A 23,669-nucleotide genomic window follows, 5' to 3' on the forward strand; every position below is an offset into this window, starting at 1 on the left:
CTGCTCAAAAGGGAAGAGCCAAACCAGTGCCCTCCAAAATCCAGAACTAAAGTTTGTTTAAAAAAAAAAAAAAATCTAGTGCTCACTCAGCTTACTGAGCCAGTGGAACTGGCATGCAGAGCAACCTCTAGCAGGCTACCCATGTGTGCTGTGGTCAAAACCAGTTGTGTTTTACTAGCATTACATAACGAACCCCTTAGAATTCGGCCACCATAGTGCACAGACACGCTGATTTATTAGAAATTAATTCTTGAATGTCTTTCTATAAAGAAGGCAGGAAAGAAGCAGTGAAGAACCACTGAAATCTCCTAATATTTCTTTGTAGCCTCTTGTGGGAAGAGAGTAGATGACAAAATCCCGATGAGAGCAGTTCTCTAAATGAATGAATTTAGGAGAACTGGGTGGAGTCGAGCAATAGACAGGAAGCTTTCAGCCAGCCATTGGCATAAAACTGTAATGATACTTAGCTGTGAGGTAGCACTTTACATTTTGAAAGCACTGAAGAGACATTGACTGATGTTTAGGTTCCACTCTCCTGTTTTTACAGCTAGCAGAACTAAAGCACAGAGAGATGAAGGGCCAAATTTTCAAAAGTGACCGTTTAATACTTCTGTAATGTCCCTCTGAATGTTCTGTGTCAGGACGTGCACACCCACGCACTCTCAATTGGAGATTTTGTCAGCAATGTCTGCAGGTCCATGCCTGCATCCTAGAGACCCTTGTGATCCGATCTGAAGGTGTATAGGAAGGGGCTGGACCTGCTGTCACTCCATTTCCTTCTCAACCACCTGCAGCTTGAGACAGAGCGTTGCAGTGTCCTTACCTAGCTATGCAGCTTGCTACCACTCTCTGTTAACCTTTGGTATTTTCTTTGTTTCTAGTTATTTAACACAGTTTGTGCTTTTATGACAGGGGGGTGTTCCCTTTCCCCAGTTCACTTGCCTGATCTGAGCCTGTTTTTTTTTTTTTTTTTTTTTTTTCCTCTGGGCCTTGATCTGTGGCCTTGAGTACAGGTTACGCAAAGACCCCAAGCTTCAAACCCTGCCAGACCTGCCATAGGTCTTCCCCCCCAGCGACAGACATTCAGGCTGCCTCTGCTGCCTGGGACAGACTCAAGTCCTGCTCAGGTTTTAAAGCAGACCTAAGAAATAGGGGGAGGGCAGACTAAAACTCCTTTGATAGAGCACTTGGAGACCGTGGGGTATCGCACAAAATTTTCCAGTACCATCTCATTAGCCAACCAACTACTGACCTCCAGTACTGATGCAGTTACAGGACCCTCTCTGGGCCCCAGTACCAACTCGACCACCAGTATAGGCATCGCTTGCCCTTCTGATAGATATGGGGGATGACACCTCATCTGATTCAGAGGTGTCTTTTCAAGGTTCCTCCATTTCTAGCCTCCCTCCGTTGAGGTAAACCCTGCGGCAGGAAACTCCTAGCAATGATAAGAACGACAGCGTTAAGATCCTGCAACCTTCCCTTAAGTCCCACTACAGTGGATTTATTGGAACCCATGGGCCCCTTATGGAGACCGTTTCTATAGGGTTCCATCTTACAGGAGGACACACCAGGGACAACCACCAACACTCTTGGGTCCTGATCCACAGGAGGGTCTTAAAGAGGAGCAAAAGCCAGTTGAGGAAGAAGAAACACGACCTTCCTACAAATTCTCCTCCTTTCCAGATGAGCTGTCATTCCTGCCAAACTAGCCTGTGCTGATGACTTTAAGGCCTTACAAATTCTGTTGGAGGAGATACGGGAACCCCAACATTTCCTAATGGACATCCATGCCCAGCTCCCTGGTTGTCAAGGCCTCTCTCCAGGCCTCACTCAGTGTTGCTGACACAGCTGCATGTTCTGTAGCTATGGCACTAATCAAATGCCGAGCTTTTTGGCTGCAGTCGTCTAGCCTCCCCAGGAGGTACAAAACACGATTGAGGACCTTCTCTTCGAGGGCCTCAGGTTATTTAGTGACATCACAGATTGGTCCCTGTCTTCTCTTGAAGACTCCTTGGCAATACTGTGAGTATTTTGGGCACCTGAGCCCCTGCAGCAAGCAGAAAATACTATGGATTGCAGACAGCTCAACAGTCTCACCAAATCCAATACCAGCCCATAGAACCAGCTGAACGCCCCGGAAGAAGCCCAGTTTCACTGAGAAAGGGCTGTCTTTTGCAGCAACCTCACAGTCAGCAAAACCCTGAAAACAACTGCTTTGATCATTGGTCAAGAATCACGAACTCTCCCACTGGAGATCCTATGCTGCACCTATCCCCCCTTCACTCTTACCCATTTTCTACCTTTTTGGGAGCTCATCACCTTAGACAGATGGATCCTGGAGATGAGTTCTACAGGTTACTTCATCCAGTTCACCTTCTTTTTGTCCTCCCTCCTCACCCCCCGTCCCTCTTCAGGGACCCTTTTCATAAGGGTCTCTTGAGGCAGGAGGTACAATCTCTCCTAATGCTAAGGGCAATCAAACCTGTTGCACTGGGCTTTGTCAGAAGAGAGTTCTATTCTCGGTACTTCCTGGTCCCAAGGTAAAATGGAGGGTGGAAACCAATTCTAGGCCCCCAGGACTTCCAACATCTTTGTTTTCAGTGATTCAGAATGTTATCACCCCAGCACTGATAATTCCCTCCCTGGACCTAGGAGATTGGTTTGTTTCCCTTGCTTTTCAGGATACTTATTGTCATGCACTCCTCGCCCAGATGCATGTTACTTTTCATGGTTGGCAGGGATCACTACCAGTATAATATCCTACTCTTTGGCCTTTGCGCTGCCCCAAGGATCTTTATTCTTGGCTGCCACAGCCCATCTTCTCCACATAGGTATAATAATTTTTCCCTGTCTGGATGACTGGTTCCTGAAAGGTTTCTCATTTCTCAAGGTACAGACAACAGCCATTGTGGCCCTATTTCTGTTCCACTTACTGGGCTTTCTTCTCAATGCAGAAAAGTCTACCCTTACACCCAGTCATCAAATAGACTTCATCAGCACCACTCTGCTCTTCCACCACTACCAGAAATACTTGCCCAAAGACAGATTTGTCACAATGTCCAACCTTGTTTCAACGATACCATACAGCCTGCAAACTACAGCAAGGGCTAGCCTGCAAGGCTTGGGCCACGTAGCAGCCTGTATGTTTGGAATACCCTTAGCAAGACTACGCTCTGTGTCTTCAAGCCTGGCTGAGAAGCATCAGTGCCCTCAACAAGCACAGTTTAGCCAAGCGGGTGTCCGTACTTCAGAGGGTCCTTGATTCCCTAAATTGGTGGAAAAGCCTCAAAAAGGTGTTTGTGGGAGTTCCATTTTTTCAGCCTCTGCCCACAAGGATCATCACTAAAGACTCCTCCCTGATAGACTGGGGTGCACACTCCCAAAACATCACAGCTCAGAGCAAATGGACTCCTCATTGGGAGTGTGCATTACATCGCCTCAGGGGGAGATCCTTCATATTGACATATTAGAGTTCAGAGCTGTTTGTTACACGTGCCAGCATTCCCACCCCACATCTGGGGCCACCTGATCAGAATATTGCTGGACAATAGAGCAGCAATGTATTATATCAATGGACAATGAGGAGCAAGGTTCCAGTCTTTTATTCACTGAATTGCTAAAACTATGGAACTGGTGCTTATCACACCATATACGGATCTCAGCAGTTTATCTACCAGGAGCACAGAGAACAATGGCGGGTTTCCTTATTGACCATGAGTGGGAGATGAACAGCAAAGTATTTTGAGAGATGTCTTACCTAGGGTCATTCAGAAAGAATCTCTTTTTGTGATGCCATCCAATGCAAACAAGGGGAGTGTGTTTCCACAACTTGACTGGAGATACTGCAGTCATCCCTTGGCCTGGCACATTGCTATATGCTTATCCCCTGACGCCTTTCCTGCTCAAGGTCTTAAACAAATGAAACCAGAAAAATGAGTAACCTGTCTCCACCATGACAGTGCTAAGAGGATGGTGTAGTTCCCAGATCTGATTCTCGTATGTCTGTCTGTAATCCCTTCTCCACCTTCCCCTGACAGCAAATCTCCTTGTCCAGGAGTCGGGACTCACCCCCGCCTCTCAGCGCTTCACCTCAACGCATGGCTACTAGATGACTCTGTGCTATAGAACAAGTCTGCTCCCCAGAGCCACAAACAGTGTTGCTTAATGATAGAAAACACTTGACAAGACAAACTTACCTCCAGAAGTGGAAACACTTCCAGACTTAGTGCAGCCAGCAGTCTATATCTCTGCTCGAGTCCTGAGACACATTCTGGATTACCTGCTGAATTTAAAAACCAAGGCTTATTGCTGAGCTCCATTAAGGTTCATCTACCTGCCATCACAACTTTTCATCCCTTCCCCTACCTCTTGTCCCTTAAAACCTTGTTCTTCACAGCCATCATCTCAGCCAGGAGAGAGGGGAGCTTGGAGCCTTAATGGCTGACCTGCTAGTGTTCTCTTGTGGTAAGGTGACACTTCGTCCACATCTTCACTTCCTACCTAAAAGTTCGTCAGAATTCCACGTTAATCAGGAGATTCACGTACTGGCATTTTTAAGAAGTGTGCCTACATACGCTGGACAAAAACAGAGCTTTTGCCTTTTACCTAGATGGGACGAGGCCCTTTAGAGGTTCACCTAGGCTTCCATCTCAGTCCCAGAAGGAATGAAAGGACAGATGATTTCCACCCAAAGACTGTCCAAATGAGTTGCAGGATGCATCTTAGTTATGAAGCCAGGTGAGGGGAGGGAGGGTTGTGTCACCACCCTCATACTTCTTCCACCAGGACTCAATCTACATCTGTAGCCCTACTGAAAAATATATCTGTCTCAGACATCTGCAGGGCAGCCACCTGGTATTTGGTGCACATGTTCCCCACCTCTGTTCTTCTGCCTTCTTCTAGAGCTGACGCAGCTTTCGGGGACACTGTTCTACAGTCCCTACTGAATCCATCTCCTTGGTACCCTCCTTTGTAAATGAGGTACTGCTCAGGAATCTCCTGATGCGGAGCATCCATAGGGACACTACTCAAAGGAGAAGAGGAGGTTTCTTACCTTGTACAGGAACTGGAGTGCTATGAGATGTGCATCCCTATGGGTGCTGCGATACCCACCCTCTACCTTGGAGTCTTTCGCTGGATTTTCATGGTTTAGAAGGAACTAGAGTGGCAGCAGGTCTGGCCCTTCCGTACATACCCCTGTACCGGCATACAAGGGTGTCTAGGACTCAGACGCAGACCCACAGACGTTGCTGATGAATGTCTCTGATCAGCTGTGCCCAAGCGTGCATACATTCTGACATGGAGCATCCCTAGGGGGACACATCTCGAACTCTAGTTACTGTACAAGGTAAGTAATCTCTCCTTGTTGCTGTCTCTTATTGAGTAGCCAGCTTACAGTTTCTTTTAGGCATGAGTTTGAGGTACCTGAGCACCTGAATGAATTCAGTTGGAAATGTGGGTGCTCCCAATAAATTGAGTTGGATGGGGGCCCTCTGCTGCTTTGATAATCAGATCCAACAGCGTCAAGCTGCACACCCAAACTCAGAGGCCGCTTCTGGAAATGTTGGCCTTTAGCAAGCTATTTTAGGACAAAGAGCAAGTTAGTGGCAGAGTCAAAAGCAGCCTGGTCTACAGGGCCGGCTCCAGGCACCAGCTCAGCAAGCAGGTGCTTGGGGCAGCCACGGGGAAGGGGCGGCACGTCGGGCTCTTCCGTAGCAATTCAGCGGCAGGTCCCTCCGTCTCTCTCGGAGGGAAGGACCTGCTGCCGAATTGCCGCCGCCGAAGAAAGTGGTGCAGTGAAACTGCCGCCGATCATGGCTTTTTTCTTTCCCCTTGCCACTTGGGGCAGCAAAAACCCTGGAGCCGGCCCTGCTGGTCTAGAGGAATTGGGGGAAGAGAGTCAAGAATACCCAGGTTCTGTTCTTGATGCTGCTAGTGACTTTTCCCTATGACCATGGGGAAGTCACTGCACTGCTCTGCCTTGATTTCTCCATTAATTCAGTGAAGAGAACACTTCATGGGGGTGTTGAGGATCGATTAACGTTTATTAAGTGTTTTGAACATTTGAAGTATTCTATATAGCGAGTACTAAATTGCTTTATTAGAGCTAGGATTAAAATGTGAGAGTTCCCAGCTCCCAGGGCCAGGCTTAGTCAGTTAGACCATGGGGCTTCCCAGCACTAGATGCTTTTCTCTGAGAGGGGAAATGACTTTTATATTCTCATGTAAGAATTTGGTTTATTTACAGAAGGAGAATTGTTACTTATCAGCTAGCACCAAATGCGCTTCCCAATTAAATGGTCCTTCTCTGAGTGTGACTGTGGGCCCAAAAGCAGCACCAAGAAATAAATTTAACCATTAACAAAATTCCTTTCACTGTAGGACATATATTGTAATTCATTCAACAAATATACATGGCGAAAAGGAACCCAGATAAGGTTTCCTTGAATCTTTACACACACTTCGTGCTTTGCTAATAAGCAGTCTTGCTAGTATACCTCGAGGTCTGCGCTGAGGGTGAAAGCAATCATATGTCATGTTCTTATTATTTCCCAAGTCAGCAAACAGTAATGGAAACTGTGTGGCTCAGCATAATTAGCTGCACCATAAATATGCAGAGACACGGTGTTTCCTGCAGCAAGTGACAACATTTAAGGCTGCCTAGGGAGAGCAGTAAAAACAGAAATACAAGTTCAGTGCATAAAAAAAGTCTGTAATTCACCGTTATGGTTGAATTTAAACACAGCCAAGCCAGGAAATCCAAAAGTGAAGTCCCCACTGCAGCTAAAGTCACACTGCATGCAAACTTACAAATGAAACCATGTATGTTCACTCAAAAAGTCCCATGGGTATAAGGTGGGCTGTGGGATCTATGGTCTTGAGGGCTGAATCCTCAGCTGCACCAGAGCAGAACTGGAGTAGCTGAGGAGGGAAGAGGCAAAGGTGTCTTTAAGCTACCTTTCTGCTGCCTCTGCCCCTCACAGATCCTGGCCTAAGAGCTGTTCTAATTTCTTGTAGTGGTCCCTGGGGTCCATTACATGGATAAAGATTGGCAAAGCAGTGTGCTCTGGCGCCACCCCTTCCCACTCTCTGTGGCATGGGGAGAGATTAGAGCTGGCTATGCTGGCTGTACGCCCCCCAGGTAGTCTCCTATGTCAGAAATACCCAGCTGCCCTTTTGTGCCATTTTAAGCAACCAAAATGGGGCTGAGGATTTGGTCATGTATTCTTTATTGGTGTATGTCTGAATTCTCCGCCATAATGTTACATCCCTGGCCAGTGATTTTAGTTTTCCTCAGTCAGTTCCATCTCCTAGGAACTGCAGGGCAGGTTCAGGGAAGCCTTTGAAAGCCTTTTACAAAGCTTTGCTGCCTCCTGAGCATTGTGTTGCGGGTGGCATCGGTCTGAGGCTATCTGTACTGCAAGGACTGATTTTGGAGTCAAGAATTTCTTCTCTCTTTGCCTCTAGCCGATGGTCTTCCTTGTGTTTCTAGCTTTGCATTTAAGTTAATTTTTTTCTACAGAATTAAACCTTTTTACAAAGAGCAACTTAACACACAACCTGTGCTAAGGCCCAGTATCTAGTAGTCAACCCCTATCTTGAGTAGTCCCTTGAAAGGGTCACCATGGTTTCCCATAAAGTTAGTTTAACCTTTACCTAGAGAAATATTTCTACTAGGCAACAGATGTTCGCTGGCTCAGTGGTGGTCCTGTCAGATGCTTTATCTACTATATACAGTCTCGCTGCTTGTCTGCTGCAGGAATTCTGTAATAGAGTTCCAGGACCAACACGCTGGGCACTATGTGGAAACGAACGGGCAAAGTGGAAAGCAACAATATTTAAAGATGTCAGATTCTTGTCTAATTAGCAAGACTGTCCGGGCAGCTTTTCATAACAGCCGCTAGCAGTTCAAGGAAAAATTTAAAAACTTTTAAAATAGTGACATGCTTACCAGGAACAAACAGCTCTGAGTATAATTTGCACTGATCCTGGCATCCTTTGAAACTGGATGGATATGTAAGCCTTCAGAAGTTACTGGGATCCAGAAATGAGATCCTGGCACTATGAACTCCTCAATACAAATAGGAACATTGCACTCTCCCTTAAGGAGTTTGTTTAGGCTCCAGACCATGTCCACTACATAAGAAGCCTGAGGCTTGACAGTTAATTGTAAAGTCTTCCATACAGCTAGGTTTAGATTTACTAATGGACATGGGCTGTGATATGTACTTGCTGTTTTCCCCCCACTTACTGTCCTGAAGTTTGCACTGAGCATGAAATTATGTTCCACTTCCTAAAACAGCCCCCTCCAAATCTGAATTTACTAAATTCTTGAAAATTGTCCCTTCATCTACACAGCTCTGTAGATAGGATGGCTTGGAGGAGACTACTTGATTTATTTGGCTTTTGCATACATTCACAGATGGATCCAAAATTACGTCCTTCATTTGCCGACATCGTCAAAACACTGGAGGAGATTTTAAACCGCCTGAGAAATGAGGAGTCTGAAAGAGAGAGGAAGTTGCTGAATCTGGATGGCCCAGAGAGAAAACCTATCTCGATTTCCAAAGGTGTGAGTGAGGGGGGTGCATTTCTGCAATGGCTGTTAGAGATGACTGTAGTGAAGATAAAGTACTTCATATCACAAGGGACAGTTCCTTCTACCCACTTCCTGCGAAAAATGTAAAAACAGAAGTAAGATTTAAGACTTTTTTTTTATTTTCTCCCAGTTCCTTTAATGAGCTCCATCTTGAGCAGTGTGCTGGAAAAACCTTGCTTCAGTATCTGATCATAAAGGGAATACAGGCGCTCCCACTCTGAGACAGACGGATAGTCTACCTAGACCAACAATGTCTGTCTGTCGCTCAGGTATTACTGACAACGAAGTTCTGATATGGCCCATGTAGAGGAAGATGCTACCCCAACAGGCACTCTTAAATCACAATGACCTCTCTGTCTCCTGCCACCGTACCACACATTCCTTACAGGCCCTGTTTTATAGAGAATGACTTCAGACCAAAGTTACTGGCCGTTCTTGTACATTTCCTTCCTTCTGTAAAGCCAGATGCTTTAGTACCACGGGTCATACTGTACACAGACCTCTGACGGAAAGGACATTTTTTAGAGACCTCTACAACCAGTCAAAAAGCTGTAACTCCTACTATTGCAGTATTAAGCTCTCAAATCTTGCAAGTAGCCAGAGCTACAAATAAGTGTTGCCTCCCCTTGTAAAAAGCAATGAGGAGGTTCCAGGGCCTCAAAAGTTTCTGAGGGGTTTGGGACGGCAGAATGAATCCTGGCAGAATTGGATTTGGAGGTAGACAGTGGTGCATGATAAATGCAATTTTTCCTGTCTTGTCGGTGTGGCACATGGTTTATCCGCACCACACCCTGGTTTAAATATAGTTCTTTGGTGTATGTACATGTGGCATTTGTGCCGTGCTTTGGAATCCTTCAGGATAAAGGGCACAGTCGATACAAGATTTTTATCTCTTGTCCAGAAATGCTGTGAGCTCTGGAAAAAAGACTAAAACCGAAACCCAGTGGGAAATGTTTGGTGGCCTGGAGTCCCTTCCTGTGCAGCGCCTCAGTGCCACCTAGTGTGCAGAGGGGTAGGAGTTATTATTGCAGGATAGTGAGAAGTCTGACTCCTTTGCAGCTTTTATAGTTGGCTTTTGGGGTTGAAATCCAACAGTCCACCTCTAAAAATCAAAAAGTTCTACATCGCAAACAAAAGAGGCTGTGTACCAGTGGGGTGCTGGCTAGGGGGAAAGCATGTGCCATGGGACGCTCCCCTTCTTATACATACTTTTTCTTCCTCCCTCCTTCCCCAGCAGCTCTCAGGTTCCCATAGTGATAGGGAGATCTTGCACAGTATTCCTTAACTGACCTCTTTCACTCTGGACCAGTGATGTCCTTTAGAGTACAGGCTAAACTGTAACAGAGCCTCCAGGAAAAGTAGGTATCTATATGCATCTATCCCACAAACAAAAATCCTGAGAAGAAAATCTTCAACTTCCCACCTAATCAGTCAGCATTGCCCTGTGGTAGCTGAGGGGGATTTCCAGAGTCACCAAGCGCAGAGAGGCTCCCAACTCCAATTCAAAGTCAGTAGTAGTTAGGTGCTAACTCTCAGGAGAGCCTTTTAAAAAATTTCCTCCTGAATAATTATGAACGTCTTTTTCCACCCTGTTCTAATGATGCAGCTTTTATTACATGGTTTTAAACAGTGTTTATAACCTCTTGTTACAAAGTCAAACTACTGTCTGCCTAGTTTCTGCACTGGATAATGTACTGTGTGAAGGCTCATATGGAATTTAATCTCTCCACTTCCAGAGGGAAGTATTGATTTTTTTGCCTTCACCTTTCACAGCACAGGGGTGTCTTAAGCTTTTGTGAAAACCTCACTCACAGCGTTTTTGTGTTAGTATTTTGTGCTCTAGCTTTTTTTAATGGTAAGTTACTGCAACAGATCCTGCACTTGAGTTAGTTCTGCTAGTATATGGGACACAAAAGAAGCTAGAAAAAGAGAACGGCTACTAACTGTCCCCTTCAAAAGACCTGTTCATTGGCCTGTGAATTTACTGACATGGGACTTGAAGGCCACTCAAAATGTAGGGTTTGTATAAAAAGTTTAAAACAGATGAACAAATTTTCATTCACATCAAAGTTTGTAAAATGACCGTCTCCTTTGGGTTTTCCCTTCCCTGCTGTATTGTAGAACCAAAACTAGCACTGCCCTAGTGTGGACAGATTTGACCATAAATAATAGGTAAACTGACCAGTCTGAGTGAAATGAAGAAAGTAAAACTGCACCAATGGTGAAAAGCAAATTCAAACTTCAGAATTACTTCAGTTTGAATCATTTAAGAGGTTAGTAGCACAGGGAGGCAATACTTTTAAATCATTACTTCAGTTGTCAGTTTTAAATTAAAAAAAAGCCATAAAAGGATATGGCTCCATATTGGGATGCTAGATGCATATCATTGCGCATTAAGAGCATGCGCCTACACTTGGGAATAAGGGGAACAAAACTTCCCAACCTTCCTTGCACGCAGGGATCCCCTACAGCAGTGGCTCTCAAACTTTTTTGTACTGGTGACCCCTTTCACACAGCAAGCCTCTGAGTCCAACCCCCCTTATAAATTAAAAATACCTTTTTATATATTTAACAGCTTTATAAATGCTGGAGGCACAGCGGGGTTTGGGGTGGAGGTTGACAGCTTGCGAACCCCCATGTAATAACCTCGCAACCCCCGGGGGGTCCCGACCCCCAGTCTGAGAACCCCTGCCATACAGGAACTCACAGGTAACCCAAGAGTGTGTGCTTGTGGAGGATGCTCCCTGTAAGACAGCATCATTTATAAGTAAGGAATCTTCCCCTTCCTTGTAAGGTTGTGACCCAGATGGAGTGAGCCAGGCCAGCAGCATGTCTGGCCACAATGCTAAAGGTGTTTCTCTTCTCCTATTCAGGGCTGATTGAAAAAGGACAAGGAATAAAGCGATTGAGTTCACTGGATGACAAGATCCCACCCAAGTCACCCCGCCCACGCCGCAGTATCTTGCTGTCACGCAGTCAGTCGGATATCTTCTCTCGCAAGCCTTCCCGGAAGATCAATGTACAGGACCCCTACTACACACCAAGCAAGGGGGCAGCACGGAAAGTCAACCCCTTCAATGCCAGGGAAGATCTGAAGGGAGGGAAGATCAAATTTTTTGACATGCCGAGCAGGTCTGTGATCTCCCTTGTGTTTGACTTGCACTCCCCAGAGGCAGAGGACTGCCTGAAGACTAGCCAGCTCCTGTCAAAGCAGGTTTATAGCACGGACTGGCAGGAATTCTCTTCCCCCCCTGGGAGGCGGTGCAGATCTCTCCCAGTCTCTCCTGAACTTCTGCATAAAGATTATGTCCCTTTTGGGGGTCTGTCTTCAACAGTCAATAGGTGCGACTCGACCCAGCTAGGGGCTGAGATGCGGCAAAAACTCCTGAGCAGCAGTAAGTATGGCGTATCAGAAATCCCTCCCTTTCAGGTCAGATCTCACAGGCAGGACTCTCCTTTGTTGCCAGAGCAAGAGGAGGACATGGACTACTCTGATGGGCCAGAGTCCCAGGAGGAAAATGGATTCTGTCCTGTTAAGAACACAAGAGAGGGTCCAGGATATAACCAGCTGCTAGTGCGGGCTCAGCCCGAGTCGCTAAGATACAAGGGGCGCTCAGCCCAGAATTCAGTCAACGCTGAGGAAGGCAGCTCCTTGAGATCGTCTGCAAGCTGTGCCTCCTCTGAAGACATGGAGGTGGAAGATGAGATCCGGAAGAACTTACTGCCAGAGGCTTCCAAGCCTCCATTCAATGTTAACCCCTCTGTGGAGCTTGGCAGAGAGACATTGTCATTTGAAGTGCTGGATATGGACAGCTCTGCCCCACTTTCACTGGCACCTCCTAATATGTCAGCATCTGGCAGCATACAGTCAAAATGTGACATTTAAGGAGAGGGCTTAAAACCCAGATACATTCTTGTGGGAACACACGGTCCCCATTCACTTAGTTTTTAACTTTCCTGTAGTGCTAAGTCTTGGATATTTCAGTGGATCATAGAAACCAGCCATCAAACAGGGGCTGCAAAGTGCATCTGAAGAGACAGTATTTTTTTATTTTATTTTTAAATGTGTACATCATCCCTTAGCTCACTACAAGAGGCAACTACTGCAACCAGCATCGGGCAGGATGCCCACCTGGGGTCCCATAATCATTGCAGGGCTGTATGCAGCAAGCGTTTGGTAGTGTCAGTGATTTGAACCCCAGCCCTGCATCTTTCACTTTAGCACTCTGTCTAGCTGGTGCATGTGAATTCAGTTGGGAGTCTTGTCTGATATTGGAAGAAATGCTCTCTCTTGGACAGTGCCAGGCAGAAACAAATGCCTTCAGATTTCTAACAGGATCTGTAGGCTCACACCACACTCTGGAACAAACTGATTTCAAAAGCAAGGAAAACACAAATCTTCTGCTGGTAGCAATTCTGAAAACTTAGCAGCACACCAAGTCCCTGCTGAGGAACAGGAGGAAACCATTCTCTTGCATGCTGCTTGTTCCCTGGGATTCAGTTCCTGATCCAGTGGTCTGTTAGTCCCAGTGAAACAGGCTGGCTCGACAGCCTTGGAGACTGCAGACCCGTGTGCATCCCTACAGACACAGTACAGGACACAACACTTTAGGATTTCCCCCATACACGCAGCCGTCTGTGTATCTAACCTACCACAGAGGGAGATTACTGTTGGGTTGAAAGAGGGGTAGCTCAGGCACATTCACTCACTGGCCTCTTGTGAAACTGCAGATAAGAGCTTTGTGTTGTGGACACTTGTCCATGAGGAAGTGAATTGACACCATTAACTCTTTCCACATACACCCACCAAACAGCATTCTGGGAACAACTTGTCACTCACTACTGACCTTGGCCAAGCATGAATCAGTGACCCAGAGACAAAAGGGTCCTGTTACCCTTTTCCAGTCCTGTGAGACATCCTCCTCCTAATGTGGTGCCATTGCCACTGCAATAACAATCTGTCCCTATTTACACCAAGCAGCTTTCTTAATAAATTTGTCAAAGAATAAAAGCCTACAGTGCAATGGAAGTTGACAGCAAAGCTTTCAGCTACGTGCATGCAGATCTAAAGAAACCTTTCACTGAGAAGGGGATTAGGACAGACTCTCAAAGGCTTTCAGCTTGTTAGGGACACTGAAGAAAATCAATTTCTCCCCATAAATTCCATGTTATGTATTGCTTTGGCAAAAAGAAAGTACCAGGCGCATGTATCTCCATTTGCTTCTGCCTTCAGCAACCATCTGAGTGCAGTTTTATTTTTCCACCAGAATGTAAATTTGAAAGAAAAAATAGTGTGTTTAAAGCCAGCCACTGTGGGCACATTTGTGTGTGTCGGAGAGTCAGGTGCTAGCCCTATGGTAGAAATACACAGAAAGCTTGTCTTGTGGTTATATTTGCACAACTTCCTATATGGTCCTTTCACCTGCACTTCCTCAGATTAGAATGTGTGGGGTTTTGTCTGTATTATCATTCCTGGCTCTCACCGGGCTGCGTATCAGCTTGTCTGTAAGACTGACATTTGCAACAGCCCCTCTGTATCACTTAATGGTCCCTGGTACTGGAGTGAATTTCTCCCCAAGTACGCACTTGGAGACTCGTGTTTCAATGCTGAAACCTTGGGAGGACTCGGCACTGATGGTGGGAGAGGAAATGTAAAGCAGCAGTGTCCCTGATGGAAATGAGGTTATTCCTCTGCTTGTCTCACCCCACAGAAATAGAGGATGAGGAAGAAGGGGTTTTTAGAGACCAGCTAGGAAGGTTGTTTGAGAACGAGGGATGCAGCCTGGGTTTGTGGGGTGGTAAATTGTCTCCTGGCCCCTGGATTACTTAAAATTTCCTCTCTCAAGTGCTTGCATGAAAGTGGCCAGCAGCATTGCCCCTTCCCATTGACTATGAAGAATTAAATAGGAATCCCTGGGCCTCCTTGAAATCCTTAGTACAGGCCTTGCCAATCGGACAGGTCTTGGTAGCTTGAAAGAAAAAATGTGTATCCCTAATAAGGTCTTCTAACCCTTCTTTGCTCCTGCACTCCTGCTCCATCACAAAGGTGCAGATTTCTAGAGCAATCCTTTCTTTCTTCTTTGGCAGTTTTTCTGTCTTGTGTATCCTCTCTAGGCAGTTGGGAGGCTAGAGTGTGGAGCTTCTTGGCTGGCAGGTGCTACCCACATACATGCAGTTTCTGTTCAAGGTTGAGAAACTATCAAGCTAATCAAAATAACAATCATCCAGCTGAGACTTGTTTTACAGTTGTAGCCTTTCGCAAAGGAGACCATTCTCACCAGCTGCTGTTCTGTCACAAGACAGGGTTAGGAATGTGATGTCCGGCAAATGAGCAATAACAAGAATTGTTTCTATCTGGAAGCATCACTGGGCTGCAGGGAATCTAACCTGCATCCTACTTCTGCCTTCAGTCCCACTGCAAAGACTGAGTAAAGAACTGCGCCTCCTTGTTTGTTCATAGGTCTTAGACCAATGATGCTGCTGCAGCAGCATCTCACTGGGGAGGCCTGTTGCACTGGAAGCTCTGCTTTCACCTCTTCTGTTAAACTTGACTGTGAGGCTCTGGAGATAACAGGCATGGGACACATCCATGGCTTGTCCGACTGACCTCTCCTCTCCTCTCCTCGCTCTCCTCCCCTGGGTGAATTGTTTCCTTGCTTCAGTAGCTTTTAAAATCTGTATTCCCCAGCCGTTTTATGAACACAATGGCTAAAATAATTTTAGTTTGTGGGGGGAGGAGTATTCCACTGTTTAAACAAAGCCAGCTGCGTTGTGTAGGGCACGGCCCTGTCATTTCCAGCCCGTGGTGTCGAGTTGGAGATGGGTCACAGAGATGGAAATGCCAAGGAATGGTGATGGACTGTTAGCATGACCAGGTTATGTGATGGGAGTGGCACATGTTTGTAAGTCTGTTTTTTCAGTTGGTAAGTCGCAGAAAACCAAGTCTTTCTGCGGTCTGATGTGGTTAACACTAACCGTAAAGTGTCCATCTGGCCACGCAGAGCCAGGCTAGACTAGATTGGTTAGGTGGAGCTTGGGCGCTTGTCCCTTCCCAGATGCTGTCGTCCTTCACAATATAGTTAGTAGCCCATACGGTGAGGCAGCTTCTCCCAGCTACTGATGACCATTAATACAAACTGCTAAAAATGAGTTCAGGCAAACCACTCGTTTTACAGTAATGTGATTAAAAGCTTTGTTCTGATTGAATTTTATCATGTTTTTGACTTTCTAATGGATGCAATTCTGGCTTTTTTAATTATTTCTAGACACTGCTACATCTGAAGAAATATAACTTCGTCTCTTTCTATGTTGGATCCATTTAAATGTCTGTTATAAGCTATTTTGTTGTTGTTGTTGCTGATTGGTGACATACAAGTAAGAAAGCACATGTGGTAAATTGCTGCCCCTGAACAGAAGCAGATGCAGGGCAAAGGGCTGTAATAGGTTTATTCTACTTTGTTGAAAGGTGTTCATGTACAGAACATTTCTTGCCAGTACAACTAAAGACACTTGAATAATTCCTGTTTGCACTTAATGCTGTCGTTATACTGCATGTCACTACATTTCTATGCAAAAACAAATAACCTTTGGGGGCAGGTGGATATTTGATTAAATAAATTTAAAGATCTTTGCAAGATGATCTATTTTCATATTTATGAAGGAGTTTTATGTCTTAATATTTTGCAGTCTGTAAATAGCTAAACTTGTAAGTAAAGGCTTAGGAAGAAGTTTGTAGCCTGTGTACAATAGTAAGTTAACACTGCCAGAAAAAAAATCTTTGCAAAACAAGTTTTTTCTAATATTGTGGATATTTATGAATATGTAAAGAAAGCAAATCTTGTTTTTATGTTGATTGATCTTCTGACTTTGATGTTTTTTGAACTATGGAAATGGTGTATGTTTTATTGGAACTGCAATAAGAAGTAACCAAAGATGAATCTAGTTAAATATTTTCATAATTTTTTTCTTGATCAGTTTTGTAAACTGTTTCCCAACTTGCTTTCAAAATAAAAATAAAACAAAATGGTGATTCTTGTGGTCAAAAGGACAAAAGTGGAAAAACTGATTATCCCACAAGCTCATTAAAAAGTGTTCACAGTTCCTAGGTATGAAATACAAATTTGGTTTCATATAGCACCTTTATAAAGTGCTGAGTTACATGCAGTGGTACTAGAAAAAAAATGGCCTCATACAAGCATCCTGTGCAGGGCAATGTTGGCATCTACGTTACTTATCCGTTGTCTCTTCCCAAAGTGTCTTATGCTGCTCAGTGCCTGCAAACCGACTGCCCCACAGCATCAGCTGCCTATCTTGTTCTTTGGCAGACAGTGAATGATGTGGCAGGATAGAAAACCAGAAGTAGGTGTGGTACTGTAGAGAGACAAAATGAGAGAAGGGCCTAGATCTTCAAAGGTATTTAAAAGCATCTAACTCCCATTGATTTCAGTGAGAGCTGACTCATCTCAAAGGCACTTAACTCTCTGAAATCAATGGGAGTTAGATGCTTAAATACCCCTGAGGATCTGAGCCAAGGTCCCTACCCTGAAGAACTTATCTAAAATAGAAATAAGACACCTAAACTGCAGTGAAGCCAGGTAAGGGATGCTCACTGTCTTGGGTGTTCTGCATATGTACACTTGGGATTGTGATCACTGAGTTGATGTTTTAGTTAAGTTGGACATGTCTTTGTGCGTATGTTTGTTTTTCTTAAAGTTAATTATTTCAGGAAAAATTGTCAGAGTGGCCACCAGCAAGAGTTGGTGGCTGCACTCTGGAGCCACCAAAACGTTTGTTGAGAGAACCCCTGGGCTAGATGCCTTTGCAGGTAATCGTGTTGTAATACACTCACAATATGTTGTATTTGATTTGGTACCACGTGACATTTTGATTTTTAAAAAGTGATATAAAATCAATATGGCATACATTCAGTAGTTAAAAGATGGCTGATAGGTCTCAAAATGGAATTGTAAATGATCAATTACAATCAGAGGTGTGTTTCGAGTGGATTCCTGCAGTGATCAGGTTTTGGCCCCATGCTATGTCATATTTTTATTGAAGAAAACATAAAATCATCACTGAAAGTTTGCAGATGACACTAAAACACGGGCAGGAAGCAGTAAATAATAAAGAGGACAGGTCACTTACACAAGCATGATCTGGATTGCTTGGTAAGCTGAGCGCAAGCAAACAATATGCATTTTAATATGGCTAAATATTACAGGATGGGGGATTCTCTCCTGGGAAGTAGTGACTCTGATTTGGGGATGGATAATCAGCTGAACATGAGCTCCCAGTGAGATGCTGTGAACAAAGAGCTGATGCGATCCTCAGATATATAAACAGGAACGTTAAGTAGGAGGAGAGAAGTTATTTATTTTACCTCTGTATTTGGCACTGGTGTGACTGCTGCTGGAATTGTCTACACTGTTCTGGTGTCTACAATTCAAGAAGACCGATAAACTGGAGAGGGGTCAGAGAAGACCCACGAGAATGATTTAAAGGATTAGGAAAACCTGCCTTACAGTGATAAACTAAATAGAGTAAGCTCTTTGAGACTAACCAAGGGAAGGTTGATGGTTGCCTTGATTACAGTCTATAGGTACCTACAGGGGAAACAACTATATAATGAGTTCTTCAATCTAGCAGAGAAAGGTATAACAAGCCAATGGTTGGAAATAAGGTGTAATTTAAGAATGAGTAATTATCATTGGAACAATTTACCATTGACCATTTTTAAATCAAGACTGGATGGTTTTCTCAAAGCTCTGCTCTAGGAGTTATTTTGGGGCTGTTCTGTGGCCTGTGTTATACTGGAGGTCAGACGAGATGATCACAGTGGTCCCTTCTGACCTTAGAATCTCTGTATCTTGCTACAGAGGGAGATGGAGATGCCTGCTGTTACATAGGGGTTGACCATAACTTGGCTGCTTCAAAAGTCATTCCTTCCTGCTGAACTGTATCAGGCTCTTGCTGTATTTGGTTACTCTTGGTGTCCACTGGCCCTGGGTCAGTATCATCCCTGTTTCCCACAACAGTCTTCTGCTGCTATAGCTGGAGCACAGCGGGGACCTTCCAGGAAATGGAATTCAAGACCAGATGAAAAATTGGCTAAACTGGTGGGAATAAGAGCAAAGGAAAGATGGTAGGACAAGAACAGAGAACTACTCTAGTTACAATCAGCAAGGAAGAGAGCAAGCTGGCTTTGTGCTACACTACGGATGTACGCCCCTTTCTAGACACGGATGAGGGCCTTTTTCCCAGTAGGCCCTTTCTGGGAAGTGCAGCATGGTCCAGTAGATGAGACTGAAATACTTAAGTTCTGGTGCTAGTTATGCAGAGCTGCTGTTCTGCTTTATTTTTAATGCCCAACTATTCAAGTGCTTTAAAAGCCACACATTACTCACAGACTTCAAGGTCAGAAAGGGCCACAGAACCTCACCCACTCACTGAAATAGACCCCTCATCTCTGGCTGAGCTACTGAAGTCCTCAAATCTTGATTTAATGACTTCAGGTTACAGAGAATCCACCATTTACACTAGTTTAAACCTGCAAGACTCATGCCCCATACTGCAGAAGAAGGCAAAAAAAAACCCCAGGGTCTCTGCAAATCTGACCCAGGGGAAAATTCCTTCCAGATCCCAAAAAAGGCAACCAGTTAGACCAGGGGCCTCAAACTCAATTTACCTTAGGGCTAGGCCCAGTCCTCAAATCCTCCCAGCAGGCCAATAATGTTACTGAAGATGGTGTTCAGAAAAGAAAATGTTATATTGTAGTTTTATTTTGAATTTCTTAGAAATAACGGTCATACAACTTTATACAATCCTTCGCCTACTGGAGAGTTTAATGTTTGCCAGACACCTGGCAATGCTTCAGTTCTGTCAGTTTGTTGCTGTTTGGCCTCAGTGACTGAGCAGTTGAAACCTTCAGGATTGCAGCAAGGTGTCCATCAGATAGTTGTGTTCGGTATTTTGACCTGTTTATGTTCATTGTGGAAAAAAGTGACGCTGTCTCCATGGCTGACTCTGCCCAGCAACTAGTGATGGTATCGCTGTCCCTCTCCCCCAGCCAATGGGAGCTGCAGGGAGGCAGCACTTGCAGCAGACATTGCTGGCAGCGTGGCTCTCTGCAGGCCACAGTGGGGAGGTTCTCGGGCAGCAGATGGCCCGCGAGCCAAGAGATTGAGACCCCTCAATTAGACCCTGAGCATGTGGGCAAGACCCACCAGGCAGACACCTGAGAGAATTCTCAGTAGTAACTCAGAGCCCTCCCCACTGGCTGTCCTGTCTCTGGCCATTGGGGATTTTTGTTAGAGGCGGTCACCAACGGGCCACATGCCATTGCAGGCAGTCCCATCATCCCATCCCCTCCATAAACTTGTCAAGCTCAGTCTTGAAGCCAGTAAGGGGTTTTGCCCCCACTGCTCCCAATGGAAGGCAGTTCTACAATTCATTCCTTCACCTTCACCTAATTTCAAGCCAAAACTTGATACCTGTTTATATCCATTTGTTCTGGGGTCCATATTGGTGCTAACTTAAATAACTCATCTCCCTCCCTGGTATTTATCCCTCTGATGTATTTATAGAGCGTAATCAGCTCTCCCCTCAGCCTGCGTTTGGTTAGGTTAAACAAGCCAAGCTCTCAAGGGAGGTTTTTTCCTCGAATCATCCTAGTAGCCCTTGTCTGCACCTGTTCCAGTTTGAATTCATCTTTCTTACATATGGGAGGCCAGAACTGCACACAGTATTCCAGGTGAGGGCTCACCTGTGCCTTGTATAATGGTACTAACACATCCCTCTCTACTGGAAATACCTCACCTAGGACTTTTTTACAGCCATGTCACATTGGTGGCTCATAGTCATCCTGTGAGCAACCAGTACACCCAGGTCTTTCTCCTCCTCTGTCACTTCCAACTGATACATCCCCAGCTTATAGCAAAAATTCTTTTGTTCGTCCCCAAATGCATGATCTTGCTCTTTGTACTATTAAATTTCATTCTTTTTATTACTCTAGTTTACGAGCTCATCCAGATCTTCTTGTATGATATGGGCAATACCTCCTAGCTGTCTCATTGCAAATATGAGACAAAACATTCTCTGTGCCAAGGTCAGTAATAAAAATGTTACATAAGGTGATCCCAAGATAATTCCCTGAGGAATTCCACTAGTAACCTCCCTCCAGCCTGACAGTCCAGCTTTCAGTCCGACCCGTTGTAGTCTCCTCTTTAACCCATTCCTTCTCCAGTTTCCAATTCTGATATTAATCCCCATCTTCTCCAATTTAACTAATTTCCCATGGGAAACCGTAACAGATGTCTTACTGAAATCCAGGCAGATTAGATCTGCATTTCCTCTGTCTAAAAAATCAGTTACCTTCTCAAAGGCGGAGATGAGGTTGGTCTGGCACAATCTACCTTTTGTAAAACCATGTTGTATTTTATCCCAACTACTGTTCACCTCTATATCCTTAACTACTTTCTCTTTCAAAATTTGTTCCAAAGACCTTCCATATAATTGAGATCAAATTAACAGGCCTGTAATTTACTTTTCCCTTTCTTAAAAATAGGAACTATTTTAGTGGTTCTCCAGTCAGGGTACAATCCCTGAATTTACAGATACATTAAAATCCTTGCTCTTAGACTTGCAATTTCATGGGCCAATTCCTTTAATATTCTTGGATGGAGATTATCCACCCCCTGCCCTCTTCAGTCCCATTAAGCTGTTTGAGTTTGACTTCCACCTCGGATGTGGTAATCTTTAATTCTGTATCCTCACTGCCATTAGGCACCCTGCCACTACCCCAAACTCTCCATTAGCCTCATTTAAAAACTGAGGCAAAGTATTTGTTCACTTGTCAGGCCACACCAGATGATCTTTAATCTCTACTCCATCCTCAGTGCATAGCAGTCCCACTTTTTTCTTATTTATAGGGCTTTTCTGCTCCCATTAGGTTCAGCCTCAGGACCACATCCCATATCTTAGCTCCCAGCAGACAGCTCAGCCTGCTGTTCTCTGGATCAGATGAGACCTCTGTGGTGGTCTTAGTAGGGAGTCCCCAGTCACATGGACCTGCCTTTTCCTGGTGATGGCGTGATTCTCCAGCCTTCCCTTAGTCTTTCTGGCTGCGAGTCTTCATGTTTTATTCTCCCTTGCAATCTTCTGCAGGTCATCCTGCATCCTCCAGGGGCTCTGAACTCTGAGTATCTCCAATGGCTCCTCCCCTCCTCTTTCGGAACTAACTGCTCTGCTCTTCTCTCCTCCCTGCTTCAGTTACTGCCTGCTGGGCCCCTTCCTCATTTTCCAACTCAGGCCTGTTCCTGAGCCCTATTTTTCCTTCACTAGCTGGTCTTTTCCTCTGCCTGGTTCTTGTAGTAGTCACATGTTTCCACTGCCCACTTTCCTCACGCAGCGGTCCCCCCCCTTGAGTTCTTCAATCCAGCTGGCACCTACAAGTCTTGACTCTTCCCTTCAGCCTCCTCGTGCCTTTGCTTCATCATCTGATTGTCTTTAAAAACCACGATTTGAGGACTGCAATAGCTCAGACATAGGTTAGGGGCTTGTTACAGGAGTGTAGGGGGGTGAGATTCTGGGGCCTGCGTTGTGCAGGAGGTCAGACTAGATGATCATAATGGTCCCTTCTAACCTTAAAGTCTATGATCTGCTCAAACCTCCTTCAAAAACTCAACTATCATTTCCACCTGATCTCCAAACCTCAGATCTTCTCCTCCAACAGCTCTATCAGGCTACACTTCATACAAAGCTCTTTGCTGGTACCTGTTCTAGGATCATGTATGTCCTGCAGTTTCCACATCCAGTCATCTTCATTGTCCCTTCCATTGCTTGAGTCACTACCTCTGCGGTAGCTGTCAGTTTCCCACCTAAAGTCCTGCCAAGGAAAAAGAGAAAACAACCAAAAACCCAAATGCTCCTTCCCCAACCTCCTGTTTACAGCTCTGCTTGTGGCTCCTGTGCCACTGACTGCCTTTATAGGCCCCCTAATCAGGGCTCTGCTTCTCTCACAGCACGCTGCCTCCTCCCAACCACTATGAACTGAACAAGGAAAAAAGCAGTGACTAAGTGGGGAATGCTCTTAAAGTTCTGTCTGAATACTGTGTGTGCCTCAGTTTCCTCTGTGTATGGAACAAGGGTGTGTGATCGTTGCCGAGATTTCAAGAGAGCAAGTGTGACTGATGTCTGGCTGCTGGGCACAGACAATGGTCGACATTCTGTATCCTGGCAACTGATGTTGGGACCTGCCTCTCCAAGAATCAGCCTGAGGTGTTGGAGAAGGAAGTGGGAGGTGCAGGCCAGGTGCCATGGGGGAAAGAGAGGAAGGAGGCAGGGCAGCAGGTCATGACTGAGGCTGGGCTGTTGCGGGAGCTGGTCAGTCTCCTGGTTTGGGACTCAAGTGGAGAAGCCCAGGGCCCAGGAACCCCCAAGATGGCTTTCCTGAATGTTCCTAATTTCTGTGCTAACAAGATCTGTACTAGGCTGTGTTCCTGATGCTTAACAAACCCTTCTGTTTTCCAAGCTGGTTGAGAGTCACTGATTGTCGTGGGGTGCATGGGGCCTTTCCCCAGGTGCCCCAGCCAGGTGGAGTCACGGCAGGGAGCTCACAGAGTGAACAGAGACCTTGAATGCTCTGAGGCCAGACCCAGGAGGTGCTGGAGCCAAGGAGGCTTACCCTGGTGAGAATGTGCCCTAAGAGGAGACCCACTGTCCTCACTCAGTTCTTTCAGAGCGGTTCCAGTGACTCCCTTCCGTCTCCAACACAACTCCCACTCAAACTCCTGTTTACAGCTCTGCCTCAGGAAGGTGCGGTATAGGGCAGGTGGTCCAAATTTCAGGGCCCACGAGCAAGAAGTTGCTGAGAAGCAGCACCTGGCTTGTCCAACTTGTTTGTACAGAGCTGGGGCTCAAATGCAGGTTCTAATCCTCCCCAAGCTAATCTTGGCCAGCAGAACAGCCTCCACGCTCTGTGGTGAGGGGTTATGTTGGAGTTATTCAAGGCTAGATCAGGAACAGGTCAGAGCACCACTGGTTCAGCCAAAACAGGAATTAACTAGCACAT

General features: G+C 45.4%; 1 protein-coding gene and 1 long non-coding RNA gene across 5 annotated transcripts in view; one reads left to right on the top strand and one right to left on the bottom strand.

The window, feature by feature from the left end:
* TESK2 (testis associated actin remodelling kinase 2) overlaps positions 1-16,631 on the top strand; it is a 115,877-nt gene extending 99,246 nt beyond the window's left edge. For all 4 annotated transcript variants that reach the window (XM_050961146.1, XM_050961143.1, XM_050961144.1 and 1 more), the window contains 2 exons: positions 8,426-8,573; positions 11,476-16,631. In XM_050961146.1, the coding sequence (XP_050817103.1) occupies positions 8,426-8,573; positions 11,476-12,488 (1,161 nt within the window). In that variant the 3' untranslated portion in view covers positions 12,489-16,631. The remainder of the gene's footprint in view (positions 1-8,425; positions 8,574-11,475) is intronic.
* On the bottom strand, positions 39-23,318 carry LOC127054899 (uncharacterized). The gene is made up of 5 exons (XR_007775360.1): positions 22,373-23,318; positions 4,369-4,503; positions 4,200-4,285; positions 3,761-3,912; positions 39-1,438 (listed from the first exon to the last, which is right to left on the bottom strand). It is a non-coding gene; the product is annotated as an uncharacterized LOC127054899 (long non-coding RNA).
* Between the last annotated feature and the right edge of the window lie 351 nt (positions 23,319-23,669).

This window comes from Gopherus flavomarginatus, chromosome 7, assembly GCF_025201925.1.
Source record: "Gopherus flavomarginatus isolate rGopFla2 chromosome 7, rGopFla2.mat.asm, whole genome shotgun sequence".
Lineage (NCBI taxonomy): Eukaryota > Metazoa > Chordata > Testudines > Testudinidae > Gopherus > Gopherus flavomarginatus.